Genomic DNA, 17,680 nt, shown 5'->3' with positions numbered 1-17,680 from the left:
ATACAGCCACATCATCATCTTTACACTAGAGTATTTTCTACATTTCTGCAGGAGCTATTTTGTGGAAATTTGACTGTTTTATTAATTACAATAGGTACGATCAAAAACTGGACTATCGTGCTCGTATCACACAGCTCGAAGCATCGTGCCTTAAATTACAAAACACACATTATATTCATTATAAATGTGAGACTCTAGTTATATCTGGTTATTTAATAAAGTCTATTTCCATCCAATTGTAAATTCCACATGACCCACAGTAATAATGCTACGATGTGGCTCCTGAAGACATTTTATTTTGAAGGACCAATCTGACTCTGATTTAGTATCTTTTGTCTGTAGCTTGATTTCCTTCAGGATTCCTGTTGAGCTCTGCACATGTAGAAAACTTGACACTTCAATGTAAAGCCTGAAATAAAGAGCAGGCACCAAATCACATGTCCATGTTGAACATTTCTCTGGAGGTGAAATTCAGAAGCTTGATTTGAGGGAAATAATCTGAAAGATATTATTCTGCTGTGTATATATATATATATAGGATATACATATGATTTTACATGTGTAAATACATATTTAAATATACATACTATCTATATACACATGTGATTTCCTCTCTTTCTGTCTGAGCTGTCTTGAACAGAAGGATGCGGCTTAAGACAAGATGAGAGAAAGACAGGCCTCAGAGCGATGTTATTTTTAGTGGCAGGACTTAAGTGCTCATATCTGAGCAGAGACGCTATAAATTCATCCCCCCTCTGTGTGTGTGTGTGTGTGTGTGTGTGTGTGTGTGTGTGTGTGTGTGTGTGTGTGTGTGTGTGTGTGTGTGTGTGTGTGTGTGTGTGTGTGTGTGTAATAGTCTTCCTCACACAGGTGAGGATGCTCCTGCTTTACAGTATTGGAAGTGAGCCCACAGGGAAAATGTAAAATCCATGTTCTTGCAAAGAGCAGATTGAATAATTGATCTTTGGATAAAAAGATGTTTTATTTTAGCGTCTTGATGGATCTCAATCCTCCCTGACCAGTGTCTTAGTATTTACAGTCGTGTGAATTATACATGGCATCCTTATTTTGGGAATATGTATCTTATGGGATGCTTAAAAATAATCTCGGCTCTCTCCTCTCGATCTCTTTCTCACACACACACACATCAAATCCCTTCTCTCCTCAATACACTGCAGCCTATCATTTTGCTGCCATCTGCTGTCCGTTACCCAGGCTCCTCCGGTGCTCGAACAAAGACATGCAGGACCACTGAGGGAATTGGTTCAGCAGTTTATTTGTGGTTTCATTAGAATGTGTTTACACTTCAGCCGTAGAATCCCCCTTAAATGAAAGTTAAAAAAAGAAAAAATTTGAAGAAAAAACCCAGAACAATAGCAAACGTTAGAAAATAATTCTTTTTTTACATATAGGCTACCAAGCTACTCTGTATGGTTTGGGGTGGGTGGGCTGGTGGGTGCAGTATGTTGGCTTGGTCACTAAGACTTCACGTACAGCAACAACCTTTAGATTATGATTATGGGCTGGTAACAAACAGCTGTAACAGTCTGCGTCTCCGAATTCAACGACAACAAGATTTGAAATAATATGCGACGCCTCTGCGTTATATATATGAAAACGACGCGAAGTCACTGTAGCTTCGTTTGTCCTGACGACGTATCCAGAGCAAAGTATCTGAAAACCTGAGTATTTCAAAAAAGATAATTTCATAGAAAAATAACATCTCACAGTATCCACTAAGCCTGGCTCCCGTTAACTGAACGTTTTAAAAAAGAGAGCAAAACAAAAATAATGTGCTGTTTTGTCAATCCGAGACGCGTCACTGAGCTCAGACTCTGCAGAGGCTTATGACTTTGTGGTTTTTCGTGGTTTTCAGTGAGGGCCTTTGTTTTTATCTTTTTTGGCATGACTGAAATTACTAAACGGCCCGCCCACCTGTCGTATTAGAGACCTGGGAGCAAGGGTTTTCACAGCAAGAAAAATCTGTGGTTAGGATAAAGTGGTTTATGTTACCAAGGCAACTGTACGTGGCACGATGGGCACAGCACTCTCTAGAATCTAGACAGTGGTTTTTTGTTCTGACTGCACATACACAATATTAACAGTACTTGGAAATATGCACGCTGGATGCACAGTTTTGGCATCTTCTGCTGACTTCTGACGTGGGGGCACGACACAGAGCATCCAAATCCACACTCAAGCAGCATATTGCAAAAACATTCATCTATGAATTCAGGGCAGGTACAATATACTTCTTTATCCTGTTTAGCCTCCACAAAAGCTATAGAGCAATTTGAGTATTTCCCCATCACACAACAATAAATACTTTGAACGTGTAGCTGTTGTATGTAATATATAGATATACTGCATATATATATATATATATTTATATATATTTTTAGACTTATCGTGATGTATTACGATCCAGTAATACAAACCAGGGCTTGGCTCCTGTTAGTGTAGTATTTACAATAGGTTCTCTCATTTATTTCTCTACAAATATTTACAGAATATATATTTCACACCTGCTGTCAAAAAGGGATCTGCATTGTCACAATCGTGTGTATTCAGTTACATATAGAACGACATTACGAGTTGAGGCAACATGAGACAAAGAGGATATTGTACAAACACACTGGCTCCTCTCGACGCGGTGCGGTGGATGTGAATGGCTGATAGTCTTGGACTGTTGCATCATTATTGCTCAGTATCTTCATGAGGTATAAGAGAGAGTCTTTGTACAGCATGTGTGTGGGGGTTAAGAGAGAGAGGACACTGTGCTGACGTAGCCAGAGAGAAGCAGAAAGGTGAGCGAGGGGATGGAAGGTGTGTGGGAAAACGTCTCCGTCCTGGAAATATCTATCACGTGAGGAGAGGAGAGCGACACAACGAGGGCGGCGGCGCCTCAGAAACAAAGACAAGGTTGTGGTTGTGTCACCGGTGGAAAAGACAGAACTTCACCATGTGAAAATGTAATAGTGACGGTTGACACCAGCCGCAGGTCGGCTGTAAAAAGGCACAAAGAATATGACTTCATACTACGGTGGATATCAAAGTGACTGAGAGAAACTGTTGGTGTAGTGAGGGTAGCTGCACAAAACCAGTCGAGTGTGTGATGGACAGAATCTGATCCAGTGTCAGTGGCTCTGCTTCCTGTCTCAGGTTAAAGCAACACCAGGTAACTTTAGCTGAGCCACAGCGCCCTCTGCAGCCACTCCGAGCAATTACGTTAAATTCCCCATGATCCCTGGCTTCCCCTGTAACAAATACAACAAACTCTGTTCAGCATTATTCATATTTTATATGACTTCAAATTGTTTTTACTACTGTTCAGCATGACTCTTGAACTTGCTGGGTCGGATTCTGACAATTTAAGCTGTGACTATCAATCAAGCTGCTTTCAGACATGCACTGAACTGAAGGATCATTCTTCCTATTCCAAGGTTAACAAGTTCCATGGTGTTACTTTAAGAGACACCTCCTCTTCCTCCTCTCTGCCTCGTCTGTCCTTCAGGGTGCCTGTTCCCCCCTATGACCTGTGGTGCCCTCTGCTGGCTGGGTGTGAGCCACGGACCTGGCAGCACCACAGCCCTGCGCCCGCCAGCCAGAGAGAGGCCCGAGATACTGGCAGCAGACACACTGCTGTCAGATTGGCTGCCCCCGTACTCTGACTCATCGTCCTCCAGCTGCTGCACAGACAGCGTGGAGTTGAGGAAGGAGAAGGGCTCTCTCTGTGACACTGGATCTATCACAGCAACACCGGGTAGAGGCCTTTCTAAACGCCCACTCTGTGCATCGTCGTCCTGTTCGAACCTGCTCATCTCCGTGTCTCTAGTTTCACCCCTGTCGTCCTCCCATGACCTCTCCTGCTCCTGCTCCTGCTCGGCCCCCAGCTCCTTCTGCCTCCTCAGCTCCCTGTACTCTGCTGCCATGTCCCAGTTCTCCTCATACTCGGCCTCCCACTTTTGTTTGGGTCTGGGAAGCTTTTGGTTTGGACTTGGAATAGGTAGGGTAATATTCTCCTCACTCGCTCTTCTCTCTAATTCCACTTTCTCCTCCTCATCCTCCTTAACTTCCACCTGCTCCTCAACAGCAGGTACGTCCTGCTCCTCCTCCTCCTTAACTTCCACCTGCTCCTCAACAGCAGGTACGTCCTGCTCCTCCTCCTCCTTAACTTCCACCTGCTCCTCAACAGCAGGTACTTGCTGCTCGTCCTCCGCCTCCTTCTCAACCTCTTTCTTCTTCTCCCTGCTCTTGCTTTTTCTCCCCCTGCTTCTACTCCTCCTCCGTCTCCTGCCCTCCCTCTCCTTTTTTCTCCCCCTCACTGTTCCCTTTTCCGTGTCACTATCGTCATGGTTCCTGAGAGCATCTCTGGGTAAACTCTGAGACTCTCTTTTCCTCCTCCTCCTCCTGTCCCGGGACCTGTCTCCCGACTCGGAGACAGGGCTTTGCAAACCCGAGCGTCCCCCTCCCTCTGAGGCCCCTCTTCTCCTCCTCCTCCTTTCAGTCCCTTTTTCTTTCTCGCGTCCATCAGAAGACCTGCTTCTCCTCTTCGGCTTGGAGCTGCGCCCCCTCTGTCCAGTGGAGTCTACTGCAGCCAAACTCTGCTTCTTGGGGTGATGCAGGAGGGAGGGGGGGGCGATTCTGCGCTCATGGCCTGGACGCACATTAGACGGGAAGAGGGGATGGAGGGAGGAAGAGAAAACAGAGTGAACAGGCTGGTAACAGAGAGGAAGAGTAAAATCTCTGACACAGAACATTATGTAATCTGTTATTAAAGAGCTCTGAAATCCACTGTGGTTTTTTTAAAGCGATGCATTAAGTCATTTTATGAAACAACAGCTGCTTTTTCTATTTTAGTGTAAGCTTGACAAAACCCTCTGATAGAAACACGACACATTCCGGATTATGCTCTACAACCATGCGATTGCGTGTTTTGGAAATTGGAAAGTTGGATGAATTCTGTTCACAGGTACATTTCTACGTTTCTACTTTATCAAGGTTATCTTCTAAAGACGAGGGTCAATGCACAGTCTCGCTCCGCCGCAGTGAGGACAGCAGCGGCGAGTGAGCAGAGGAATGTAGAGAGACAGAAAATGGGAGGACTAACAGGAACCATTACCAACCGCGTATTCTCTGTCCGTCCAATGACATAGAAGCAAGGCTCGCCTAGCTTGGAGTTGGTCATACATAGAGACAAACTGGAGAGCTCCACTGAGAGAGAGAGAGAAAAAGAAGAAGAAGAAGGAGTGGAAAGGAGGGAAATGTCCAAAGGAAGGAAACCCAGAAAGGCCAAATGGATAGGGATAAACCAAAGATGTGTAAGAGGTAAAAACCCCAAAAGACAAAAGAAAGAGTAAAGGGTTAGTTTAGTTAGAATTAGTGTGTCACACAAGAAGCAGAAAGGAGATTATACCACATGCCAAAGACAGGTTCCCTGATTTGTTCAAAGTTTTTTTAAATCTCAGACATTCAAAACTGATACCCACAAACCCCCGGGTCTCACCATAGTCGGGCACGTAGCCGTTGCCTCTCTTGAGCACCAGGTGGATGCGGTGGCCTCCCCTGCGGATCTGCTCCACGGCCTGGCTGTGCGTCATCCCCGCTGTGCTGTCCCCGTTGATCTCCACAAGCTGATCGCTCACCTGCGGCCGCCACACAGACAAATGACTTTAAATGTCGTCACCTACAGGAAGTTACTCCTTAAAAACAGCCGCAATATAATGATGGAACAGAAACTGATATTTCTCCACAGCAGATATTTTGACTTTTGTTACCGATGACATTGAGACAGTGAGTGAGTGAGCAAAAAGTGAAAATGATAAATGCACTTCATTTATTTTACATGCTCTTCCTACTGTCACATGTCAAGATTATACTGTGATGTACTGATCAATTACTTCCAACATATTACTGCCACATTCGCTGCTCTCTACTAAAATGTAACACCAGCTTGGCAACATGGGCACGTGTTGATGTGTGCGATGAGTGGAAGTCACAAAAATTAAACGGGATGATGTGAAATGGAGAGATGATAATGGATGTGAAATGAAAAACTGAGTGATGAATGATCAAGTGATTTGAATAATTTGAAGCCGATTTGATTGGAGCGGTCGTGATATAATGAAAACGGGGCCATGCTTCATCGTTTTCTCACATTTTACATTCATCATTCACATCATTAAATTTATCATTTATCATCGTGTCAAGCAGATATTAGCTGATGTTAGATTTGATGTTAGTTCAGCTTGTCAACACGTAACCACTATTTGACTAATACGAGCAATGTTCTGAAAACGAAACAGTTTTGGTTGTTTCATATAAGATTTCTATATTTTAGAATTTGTCTGAGTTCCGCTAACTGTCCTGACTCAAAAGTTGAATTAATGTTAAAATGCCATTGTCAATAAAATATCAAAGATCAAACCACATTCATAAAGTCTGAAATATGAAATTAGTTTTTAAAAGGCTTTGACACCTGCATTTTTTTCTACATATATTAGTAATCACAGCACATTTTAAGAAACAAAACATTGTTGGAAAGAACTGTGCAATAATACTACAATAATACACATAAGAGCTTTAACACTGAGACAGACATACTGATTCACTCAAAGACATTTCAGTAAAACATTATATAAAAAGACACACCTGCATTTTCTGGCTCCGGGAGGCGGGCCCCCCCTCCATCAGTCCCAGGACGTAGAGGCCCATGTTGTACTCACTGCCCCCCCGCAGGCTGAAGCCGAAGCCTGAGGGGCCACGATCCAGGTCCACGCTGTAATATCTGGAGTCCCGCTGGGAGACGAGGGCAGAGGGAGTCAGAGGCAGGACTGATAACCATTATCATGTACTGGTAGTGAATCAGATGAACTGATGGTTATGTCCTCACCTTTGGACGTGACTTCTGACCTTTTCTGCTTTTGTGAGTGGGGTCATATTCATTTGTTTCTGAGAGGCTTGAGGAGTCTGAAGGGAATTCAGAGTGAGATTAGAATATGACTGAAGAACCAGGCGGCGTATTTGTGTGTTTTCACTGAATGTGCTTACAGGTGCTTGGACGGGGGACGATGGTGAGCCTCAGCGAGTTTCCCACCCGGCGAAGTATCTGAGCGAGCTCCCGATGAGGCAGCGTCACCACGGAGCGTCCCTCCACCGCCTCCAGGCGATCTCCGGGTCGGATCTGGCCGCTCTTGGCGGCTGGGCTGCCTCGACGCACCGTCACGAACCGGTGAGGGAGGAGAGAAGCAGCTGAGGAGAGGACACAAGACAAACAGTTACCTACCTCTACCTTAAAGGACTTGTTACTGGAGTTAGTGGTTGAGTTGTTCGTAGTAAAAGTCGCAGCAGGAACACGAAACCCGAGCTCCGGCACTAAAACTTTTCTTTTCACTGAAGGCGACGAGTATTAAGTGGTGTCAAATGTTGATAAATTTAAAAGCAGAAAGATTAATCTCTCTTGTTCACATGCCAGAATTCCTAAAACAAGCTGTGATTAAGCTTCAGATCGGTTTTGGCAGGATTTACTTCATGAATTACTTCCCACAAAAGCCTTTCTTTACACCTCCCCCACTGTCTCCTTGAAACACTCTCCTCTTCTCCTTCATCTTCCCATCTATCAACCCATCTCTCCATCCGCTGACACACCGGGAACCGTTTTCCTTTTTTCTTGCTGTTCAATAATTTGTCTTTCTCCTCAAGAACAAACTGTCACGGAGCACAAGCTTTCCAGCGACATCTCTCTGTCCCGGATCTGTCAAACTTCATGAAACGACAGACTGTGGATATTTACACTTTGGTTTATACAGTGTCAGTGATTCTTATGCTCAGCTCTTCCAGGATCCCCAAACGTGCAGCCTCTCTGCATTGCTATGCCACTAGCATACAAAACATGCACAAATAAATATGCTGGCACCACAAAATATATTTTTCTCTGAGTGGGAAAACACTGGCCGTCTTCTCCCAGCCCCTCAACACCTAGAAAACAACATCACACATAACTCCTGGATAAACGCAGGAGTGTGAATCTGAGGTCGCAGATAATGTGTGAGCTCGTTCTGGTGTTTTGTGCGATTCCATTAACTTTTAAAGATAAAAGAAAATACAAAACACAATGCGAGGAGCGACAATAAGCCTCGTGTATCATTAACTCACAGTCTTATCTCGAGACGGCTCGTAATTCAGCTCCAGTTAAGCGTCTGAGGTTGATGAGAAAAACATTGAGCCGCCACAAAGATAAATTTGGTTCCATTAATCTCCTGCAGCTAAAAAAGCTTCTTACAGTTTTTAGCTGGACGGCCTGTCTCTGTCTGCTTAGACGTTTAATTCTATCTTCTGTTCCTCGTCCCTGTTACTCTCTGCGTGACCCCGCTTTGAGGGGACGCTGTGCTTTGGTGACAGCTGGCCCCTCTTGCCAGTGGCCTTACGTAACCCATCAGGCAGTGTAAAGTTTTCGGCTGAGGTACATAATCATCCCTTCAGTCTGCAGCCCTCCAGGATAAAAATAGCATGTCGAGATTGGTTAATAGAGTGAGATGAAATGCTCGCAAAGTTGTGATTCGTGGGCTGGAACTGTGTCGTAGGACTGTTTGTCACAGTGGAATGATGATCCTGTTAAAAAGGTAACAGCCAAAACCAAGGGCCCAGAGACACATCTACAATCCGTCTGGGGCCTAATCTGGGTGACCCAGGCAGAAACGGCAATCAGGTCAAATCAAAGCAAAGGCAGCTTTGCAAATAGTCTTCTTATCATGCATAATACATCAGTCGAACATCAAGAGTCGCCAAACACATGAATACACACACACACACACACATTCACAGTGACTCACACGCAGAGGGATTGGGACGGATGTACTCATCCGCACATGCACAGACACACACGCTTAAAACCACACACAGATACATCCAAATGGACTGATTTATTTCGTAGTGTCTTTTCCTCTGGCTCTCCATGTTCTCCTGTCCAGAGTAATCCCACTGCGGTATGCCCAGCAGCCAGCCAGAGAGCCAGCCTCTGACGCGCTGCACTGATCAGCGCTCAGGAGGGGCAGCAGCCCCCTCCCCACCACTGTAAACCCCCCCCTGCAGCCAGAATGCAACGGCCGGTGCAGACATCCCCACAGCAGCCTGCAGATGCTGACTACACGTCGTAGACCCAGAGGGAGGGAGAGAGAGAGAGAGAGAGAGAGAGAGAGAGAGAGAGAGAGAGAGAGAGAGAGAGCACTGTTGATCATGCAAAACAGTCAGTTAATGCTGAACTCAGCACGGTCAATGCTGTCTGTTAAATCAATTCACTTCACTGCCTGTGTGGCTCGCTAATGGATCCAACACACAGACCATTAGCACATCATGACATGTGCTGCTTTAAGCCCGGATTTCATCCTCTCTCACCTCCTCTTATCACCGCAAATCATCACTTAGTGCAACTGTAAAAATTCCTCACAGCCTCGGCTGCTTGACATCGTCAGGACGGGAGTTAACTTTCACGCCGCCAAAGTCCACACACCCGACCAGGCAAACTTCAGAGTGCAACACAGGATTTTAAAACCTCCAGGCTCATGCACGAAGCTACCTGTGTAACACTGCAGCAAAACCAGCCCCCCCCCCACCTCCTCCCCATCTCTGTTAAACACAAAACAAGAATTTGAGCGTATAATTACGTTTAGACTCCTTCACAGTTTTCAAAGCAGACTGTAGTCGCTCCAGCATGGCTCTCTCATTAGCACGCACGGAAAAACAAAACAACAAAAATAAAAACCTCCTGTATCCCGAGGTAAGCGAGCTTGAAGGTGCTGAGCTTCACATGTGATGGTCAAACAGGAGGTAAAACACAGGTCCCCCTCTGTTGCTCCTCTGCGAGGGAAATGTTCGGCGTAGCATTTCTCTTAAGCATTCAGAGAGAATGGGAGGGAGGAGGGAGAGAGAGAGAGAGAGAGAGAGAGAGAGAATGAGAGACAGAGAGAGAGTGAGTTTTAATCTTTTGAAAAACCAGACTGGATGCTTTTACTGCAGAGTAAAAAGGGGGTGTGAGAGAGGGAGAGAGTGGGCGGGAGCTCGATGGGGGGGAGAGCGAGAGAGGAGCAGGGGAGGGAAAGAGTGATGAGCGGAAGAGAAAAGAGAGAGATGGGAGGAGAGGAAATGATGGAGGGGGGATGTGGAGAGAGGGTGACATGGCAGGAGTGGAGCGAAGGGGGGAGAATGAGGACACGATGGAGACGGACGTATATGAAGGGGGGGGAGAGGGAGAGACAGGTGCACCGACAACCTTTATCTCGCCATGAAAACATAAACACGCACTCGCTCAGGCCATAAAGCAAATTGAACTGCATCAAACTGGAACAGCGCAGCCAATACGAGGCGTGGGAAGGGGAGAGGGGGCAATACATCACGGGGGGGGGGATGCTGCGGTTCTCCTGCTATTCATAAGCACTACACTTAAAGCTAATAAGGACGGGATGTGTTCGCATAAACAAGCCTCGGTGTCCTGTCAGGTCACAGAAGCACAGAGTGAGATGGATGCGATACTTTTAACAAAAGGTCACTCAGACAATGCAGCTCACAGACTGAAATGAGCAGAGCGCAGGCTGATATAAGATCTGTGAATAACCTGTGAGCTTCCTAAAGACGAGCGCTTGTTCCTTCTGTTCCCAGGAGTTCGGTGAGAAGATCGATACCACTCTCATGTCTGTGCGCTGATTTTATTTTAGTTTGTTTAAATCAATACAATAACGTGCGTAAAAACAATAAAAAGATGAATGGTGAACTGCCCTTTAAAGGTGCAGGTTCTTTCTTTGGACAGAGTTATAGTTGTGTCCCACTGTCTCCACACTTTGTGCTGATGTGAGACAATCATCACACAGAAGAGTATCGACTCAATAAACACATTTTCAAAAACTATTATTTAAACGAGGCCATTGGACACGAATGAGATTCTGAATGTTGATCCCACAGAGTATCGTCAGATCCCTAAAGAGTGAGGCGTTGCATCATCATCCAGAAAAGGGCTTCCAGAGGACGTCCGGTGAGTCACAATCTCTTCCACACTTCTCATTGGCTTCCATTTTGTCAGAGAGTTAAGTTTGAATTACTACTTCTCTAATCTCTTAAAAAGGCTTCACACCAAAATACATTTCTGAGTCATTATTTTTTAAACGTACGAACCCTTTCGGCCTCTCAGGACATCAGGTAGACGGCTGTTAACTGTCCCAACATACACATGGAGAAGTTTTTCATCACTTTATTTAACTTTGCGAGGTCGGGTGTTTTTTTGACATTTTAACTGATTTCCCAGGGTCTTAAAATCAGGCATAATTAGGGGACTGATATTAATGAGTGTGTGGAGTTTAGAGCAGATTGACAGGGTTTAAAGGGACGATTGGGCCTTTGTGGAGGTTGTCCAGTTTATTTATGTATTTATTTATTTATTGGTTATTGAAGTAATCAGATAAAGATGAGATCAGATGATTCAATTCAACTCTATTCTATTTGTATAGCACCAAATCATAACATACAGTATGTCAAGGCCGTAAAACATTTAGAGCTTTTAAAAAAACCAAAAGTGAAGTTCACAATATTCCAGTCATGGAAAATAGTCGATGCCGCTGTGATTCTTTCAACAATGTCAATAAAACTGACCTGGACAAACACTTTATAACCGAAGAGTTCATGATTCATCGTGACTCATCTGGTGGCTTGTGGCCACAGTGACCCCTTCTTAATCTGTAATTCCCTAATGGTGCATCTGTCCACGAGGGCGTCCAAATGAAACCTGCTTCCCCGGGCAGGTTACCAAATGTTTCTATTGGCCGGGGAAAAGTTCAACTAATGCCCGTCCAGTCTTTACTGAAAATGACCCAATGAAGTGAGCAGAGTTTCATGAAAGCAAAACGTTTTATTCTAAGCATGTTAACACAGTATAATCTACCACTTGTTGGCTCTCACCTTTGCCGTTCTCCACATCCTGAGAGGCGATGACGAACCCAAAGCCCTCTCCTGGCTTTCTCCTGAGTTCCACGTCAAACCCCCGCAGTGGTCGAATTTGCTCACCCCCCTGCCTCGCCAGACCCGAATCAGGCACCGTGACGCCACCCGCCTCGTCCTCCAGGCCCGTGTTGATCCAGTCTTTGGGCTCCATCGTCAGGGTCACCGGAATCGACTCCAAGAAGCTGGTGCTCTGAACGAGCGAGGAACGCGTCCGGGCTGGAGATGAAGGAGTGCTCATGGAGGTGCGGGGCAAAGGCAGAGTTTCTGGAAGTAGACTGGAGTCATCTGAGCCAACAGGTGGAGGAGGGGGGCGGAGGAGAGGCGGGGGGAGTCTCCGAGCAGAGCCGGGGGAGACGGCTGAGTGATAGATGCCTGATGATGACAGAGAAATAGAAATAATCGAGATAAATTCAGCCACAATGACAAAAACTTGATTATCGGTTTTCAAAAATCTGTAACAGATGTGAATCATTTACCTCCTCTGTAAACCAGTAAGACGACTTCTCCCTGTCTGGTGTGTTCCTGGAGAACCGTTTGTACCTGTGAACAAATATACAAGTATATTGTGAGTAATTCTGATTGTTGGGTTATATTCAATACATTTTAAGGTGGTATAGTTGCACACCCACACTCTATATAATATATATATTCATATATTTTGTATAGTTTTAGGGGAGTATGTGTATAGTGTGTTATGTGCCTGATACCCGGCTTGTAACACAGGAATTTCTATCCTTCCATCTATCTATCTATCTATCTATCTATTATCTATCTATCCATCCATCCATCTATCCATCCATCTATCCATCCATCTATCTATCCATCCATCCATCTATCCATCCATCTATCTATCCATCTATCTATCCATCTGACTCAAAGCAGCATACTGGTGATTTATTATATTTGATCTCAGTGCTCAACAATGAGAGGATGAGAAAAACAAAATCATTACACCCAAAAAATATGTGATTCTCTCATTTTTGCTTTTTGTCGAATATTGTAGTATCACTGCAATAATTCAGGTGAAATCATCGTAGAGGAGAACGTCACAAACGCCTGTAAACTCCAAGTCGGTGCTTGGATGAAACATTTTAAAGCCAATAACCCTATATGAGCTCAGTTCACGTGACTTCTCTTCTCATTCGCTCTCCAGTTACCTGTGAAAAGCTCAGACTCTGGATATCAGCTCCATTGATTTTGACAATAGCATCCCCTGGCTGCAGAGAGTTGCACTGCTTCCTGTCCCAGACTCTTTTCACTATCGTCATCCTGCCTCCCTGGCCGCCGGCCGTCACGCTGAAGCCGAGGCCTCTGTCTCCCTCGGCCTGAGCCAAGGCCACTGGCACCAGCTCTCCTCCGCTGCCCACACTCAGCGCCCCGGGAGAGGACACACTGCCGGGGCTCGCAGTGGGGCTGGTGTTGCCATGGAAACCGCCGATGCCACGGTGGTAGGGGCTGTCAGAGGAGGGAGGAGGCCTGAGGTGGGAGGTCTGCTGTCTGAAGACGTGGGACTGGGCGCCGCGGGGGCCGCAGGGCGAGGACACGGGCCTCCTGGGCGACTGAGGCAGGGGCAGACGGGACCCTGACAGGGTGCAGGTGGACAGGTCGCTCTCAGATGACTTGGACGTGCCGTATCGTACGGGATGGGGGGGTGTTGAGAGTGAGTTGTTGTTGTGGTTACGAATCATTGAAGCCCTGACGAAGAAGAGGAAGGAGAGTTCAAATCAATAGTAAATAAGTAAGAAATTACTGTTCCACTTTTTTGATTAATTGTTTTTAGCCTGTAAAATGAAAGAAAGTGCAGTTTCCTAGAGTTTCCCTCACATCTTGGGGCCCAGTTGGGGTCTGAGCTCCTGATCTGATCCATGGTTTACTGCACTTTACTTTTACAGGTTGTTTTGTCAGAGAAAAACCAAAGACACGTCGTTGACTAATATTTTAAGATTTTACAAACAACAACAAAACCTCACATTTGAGAAGCTGGAACATCATTTGGCAAATGTGTTTGAAAACAGATTAAAAAGATCAAAATCAATGATCAAAGTGAATCATTGATTAGCTAATGAATGAATGAACAGTGGTGCAGTTACTCTCATGTCTGATCTGCCAGTGGAGTGAAACTCGATAGTTATATCTACACAACATACATTTTCAACAACTACAAGTTCAACCACAGTCCCTCACTCAATAATTATTACTGAGCTAAATCACATTTCTCATTAAGTCTCATCTAAGACAAACAGATATGCCTCAATTTGAAAGATGGAGTTTGAAATTACAGGTGAACTTTGAAATGATATTTTAATCCAATATTAGAATCACTAAAATGCTATAAATAGAGACTCGCTTGCAAATCACTGTAATCAACCAGCAATTATTTTAATGAAACACTTAAGGGGGAACATTACAAATTCAAATTTATGCACTTCCCAATCACACCCTCTGCACCAGCATGAGTCTGTTCAACTGTCAGTTGTGTTACACGTGACGGTGTTACCTGTGTGAGCCGATCGCAGAAACAACTTCGCTGTCACTCTGGCTCGCCAGGTTTTGGTCCAGCGACTGCAGCCTGGCTAAACTCCTGAGGGAGCGAGGCGGGCGCATGGGGGGCGAGGAGGCGGCGTTGCTCATACTGGAGCGTCGGTATGGAGGCGGCTGCCTGATGGCGAACGACATCGCGTTTCCATTCGCATCCAGAGTCACCCCTGGTTCCATGTAGCTCCTCTCGCTGTGGACTCCGTTGAAGGTGAAGTGCTGGGGGGTGGGTGTTGGGAGGCGAGGTAGCTGGTGAGGCTGGGTGGTGGTGGGGGGCAGGATGGGCTCCCCGCTGTCCATTAGCCTTGGCGGGGGCTGCTTGGGGCAGCCGTCGGGGTTATAGAGCATGGGGTACCCTCTTCTGACCTCGACATCCACACTGTGGCCCACAGGCACCGACTTGAGCATCTCCACCACCTCTTTGTGAGACACCCCCAACACACAGACGTCATTGATGTAGACCAGGATGTCCGCTAGTGAAACAGAGGGAAGCACATGGATGGAGATACTACTAAAACACATTTATTACAACAATTTGCATTTTTTTTATTATCTGCAGCAGAAATTGTACCATCTGAGAGTCTGTATCTCACTGGTTGAACTTTGCTGACCATTTTCATATGCTCCAGTGAGCAGATAAGTGTAGTTTGCACATGAAACACTGTCTGTGTGTTTTGTGTGGGTGTGGACTAATCCAACCAACTAATCCCTCTAAACCAGCCTATTAACATTTATGAACTAGATCAGTCCCTGCAGAGACAGCCTGTGCCCTGGCTTCCAGAGGGGTAATATCTGTGTGTGTGTGTGTGTGTGTGTGTGTGTGTGTGTGTGTGTGTGTGTGTGTGTGTGTGTGTGTGTGTGTGTGTGTGTGTGTGTGTGTGTGTGTGTGTGTGTGTGTGCGTGTGATTTATGTTGAGGGGACTTAAATCTGTTTACACGGTTACAATACAGGGACAAAATGCAGGTCCCCCTCATGTACATCATTAGAGTTGAAGGTAACGGGAAGGTTAAGGTAAGGGTTAAGCCTGTGATGAGTAATCCACGGTCTAGAGGAAATTGATGCAAGTCAACGTAATGGCTGAATTGTGTGTTGTGTGTGTGTGTGTGTGTGTGTGTGTGTGTGTGTGTGTGTGTGTGTGTGTGTGTGTGTGTGTGTACCGCTGCATATGCATGTGTTATGATAGCTAGATTATCGTGTGCTAGCCCTGAGGATTAAGGGCCGTTTGTGATACACACTTTTGCTGCGGGAGATCAGAAACATCCAGAAGTATAATCCCAGAGAGTGGAGATCGAGAACTACGGCGTCACGCTGTTAAAAACACACCACTAATGAAAATATGTTCTGTTTCCACATTTTGCAGCATTTAGCATAATTACTTATCTCAGTCTGCAGCTGTAACGAGTCTATTATAATCACTAATAGCACAGCGCTCAGTCACATCTTTTTATGTTTTGAGTCTAAAGATAAAACCCTTCAGTGGATATCGTCTTCCAAAGGATTAATCTCACTTATCTTTCTGACATGAATACACTTCCTCTAGCGTTCCCATGCAGGAACCATCCCCGGCTGATTTGTGTTTTTACCTGTCTTGAGAGCTGAAGGTCCGCTGGACGTCACACTGTAGACCTGGAGGAACTCTCTCAGCCTGCTGCCCCCCACGATGTTGAAACCAAACCCTCGGGAGCCCTTGGTCAAAAGCGTGTGCACGGGGAAACCCCGGAGCTCCTCGGGCTGATCCGTGAACCCTGGCAAGTCACCGGAACGCACAGGAGCAAAGAGATGCACAGCAAGAGAGAAGGATGAGAACACGCCGACACAGTCCCGTGTGTTTATATAACTTAATGGTTAGAACTGATGGGGTTCAGGAGCGCAGGACAAGAACACGGCAAACCAATCGGCAGATGGCTCTTAACAAAAAAAAAAACGTATAAATAAATATACACGCACGCAAAGTGTTTGGTGGAAAGACTGCATTAGAAGCAGGAGCCATTATAGGCTAAAATCAAGAACGTAATCCATTACTCTGACCCAACTCGACACTGTAATCTGGGTATTTTTTATTTACTGTTACTTCACGTCACCAAATCTGTGGGAAATGTTATCCCACTGAAAACATTTCTACTTCTTACTTTATCCTTGTTTCTGTAAAGTTGTCGTAGGTGCAGCAATTTCCTCGAGCTTAACACAGTTGTGGGTTTGGATTCACAAGCAGGTATCTCAGGCCCCAACGGCGATTATGTCACCGTCTTCTGGAGAGAGGCGGGTACTGCACTTCCCAAGCTGGAGTCACAGCATCATAAACAGATGGCTTTCTCACACTGTGCAACGAGCCATGTCAGACAGACATCAGAAAAACTAGACGATGCCCTTGTTCTCCTACCAGCGGAGTCATGTGACCAAATTATAAAATCAAGTTGCCGGTCACGTGTCGCCGCTGCCCGCCACAGCAGCGAGTCTGGCTCTGGGCCAGCAGCGTCGAGCTTTAGGCCCTAATCACTTACACGTTTCTGTTCAGCTAAAAGCTCATTCCGTCTCATTTGTCTCTAACAAGCCGGCTGTGTCTCGTTGCTTCCGTTCCTGACAAACACGTAGCTGCACTGAAGCGGTCCAACAGTTAAATGTGTCACCAGCGTTGGAATAATTACATCCCGACCGAGAGAAAGGAAGAAACAAATGGGCGCTCACATTCGTTCTTGTAGACCGTCTCCCTGCTTAAGGCTCGAGGACTCTGCCAGCTGCTCGTCTTCGGGTTGCGACTTGTCGAGACAAAGGGGAGAAAAGGGGTTAAAGAAAAGACACCCTCTTCAGTATTGAATATAACATGGCAGCAGCGGAATGCATCACAGGCAGAACCGAGAGGAGCCTACACACCGTAGACAGTCAGGACGACTTGGCACCGCAGCGCTTCTGTATTCAGAGCACGTTTGAATAATTAGTTTGACGTTTTAGGTAACAGGCTTAATAGCATTTTTTTCCTGAGCGTCAGACCAGAAGATCAATACTGTTATCTCGGCTGTCCATTAAATATGTAGGGGGGGGCAGGAACTGATTAGGTAAGACTTTAAACAGGGAGACACAGGAAATCTGCCTTCCTGCACATGTGAAGCTCAATAAATAACAGGATATACAGTAGCTTGTTTTTTAATCCATGTAAAAAGT

The 17,680-nt window shown here is 45.6% G+C and overlaps 1 protein-coding gene across 2 annotated transcripts in view; it reads right to left on the bottom strand.

Annotated features, from left to right (window-relative positions):
- Positions 1-2,752: 2,752 nt before the first annotated feature.
- Positions 2,753-17,680, bottom strand: part of LOC118111674 (membrane-associated guanylate kinase, WW and PDZ domain-containing protein 1) — a 36,075-nt gene continuing 21,147 nt past the window's right edge. Inside the window, exons 7-18 of one of the 2 annotated variants that reach the window (XM_035160481.2) lie at positions 17,207-17,277; positions 16,105-16,266; positions 14,483-14,993; positions 13,143-13,680; positions 12,462-12,525; positions 11,944-12,357; positions 7,051-7,251; positions 6,893-6,969; positions 6,652-6,798; positions 5,507-5,645; positions 5,111-5,214; positions 4,452-4,657 (exon numbers count right to left, since the gene is read on the bottom strand). In XM_035160481.2, coding sequence (XP_035016372.2) covers positions 4,589-4,657; positions 5,111-5,214; positions 5,507-5,645; positions 6,652-6,798; positions 6,893-6,969; positions 7,051-7,251; positions 11,944-12,357; positions 12,462-12,525; positions 13,143-13,680; positions 14,483-14,993; positions 16,105-16,266; positions 17,207-17,277 — 2,497 coding nt within the window. In that variant the 3' untranslated portion in view covers positions 4,452-4,588. Of the gene's footprint in view, positions 4,658-5,110; positions 5,215-5,506; positions 5,646-6,651; positions 6,799-6,892; positions 6,970-7,050; positions 7,252-11,943; positions 12,358-12,461; positions 12,526-13,142; positions 13,681-14,482; positions 14,994-16,104; positions 16,267-17,206; positions 17,278-17,680 lie in introns of both variants that reach the window. The other variant, XM_047340085.1, reaches the window with a different exon arrangement.

This window comes from Hippoglossus stenolepis, chromosome 6 (assembly GCF_022539355.2).
Source record: "Hippoglossus stenolepis isolate QCI-W04-F060 chromosome 6, HSTE1.2, whole genome shotgun sequence".
Taxonomy (NCBI): domain Eukaryota; kingdom Metazoa; phylum Chordata; class Actinopteri; order Pleuronectiformes; family Pleuronectidae; genus Hippoglossus; species Hippoglossus stenolepis.
Note: the sequence above shows the minus strand (reverse complement) of the source record. Positions and strands in the feature narration are given on the sequence as shown.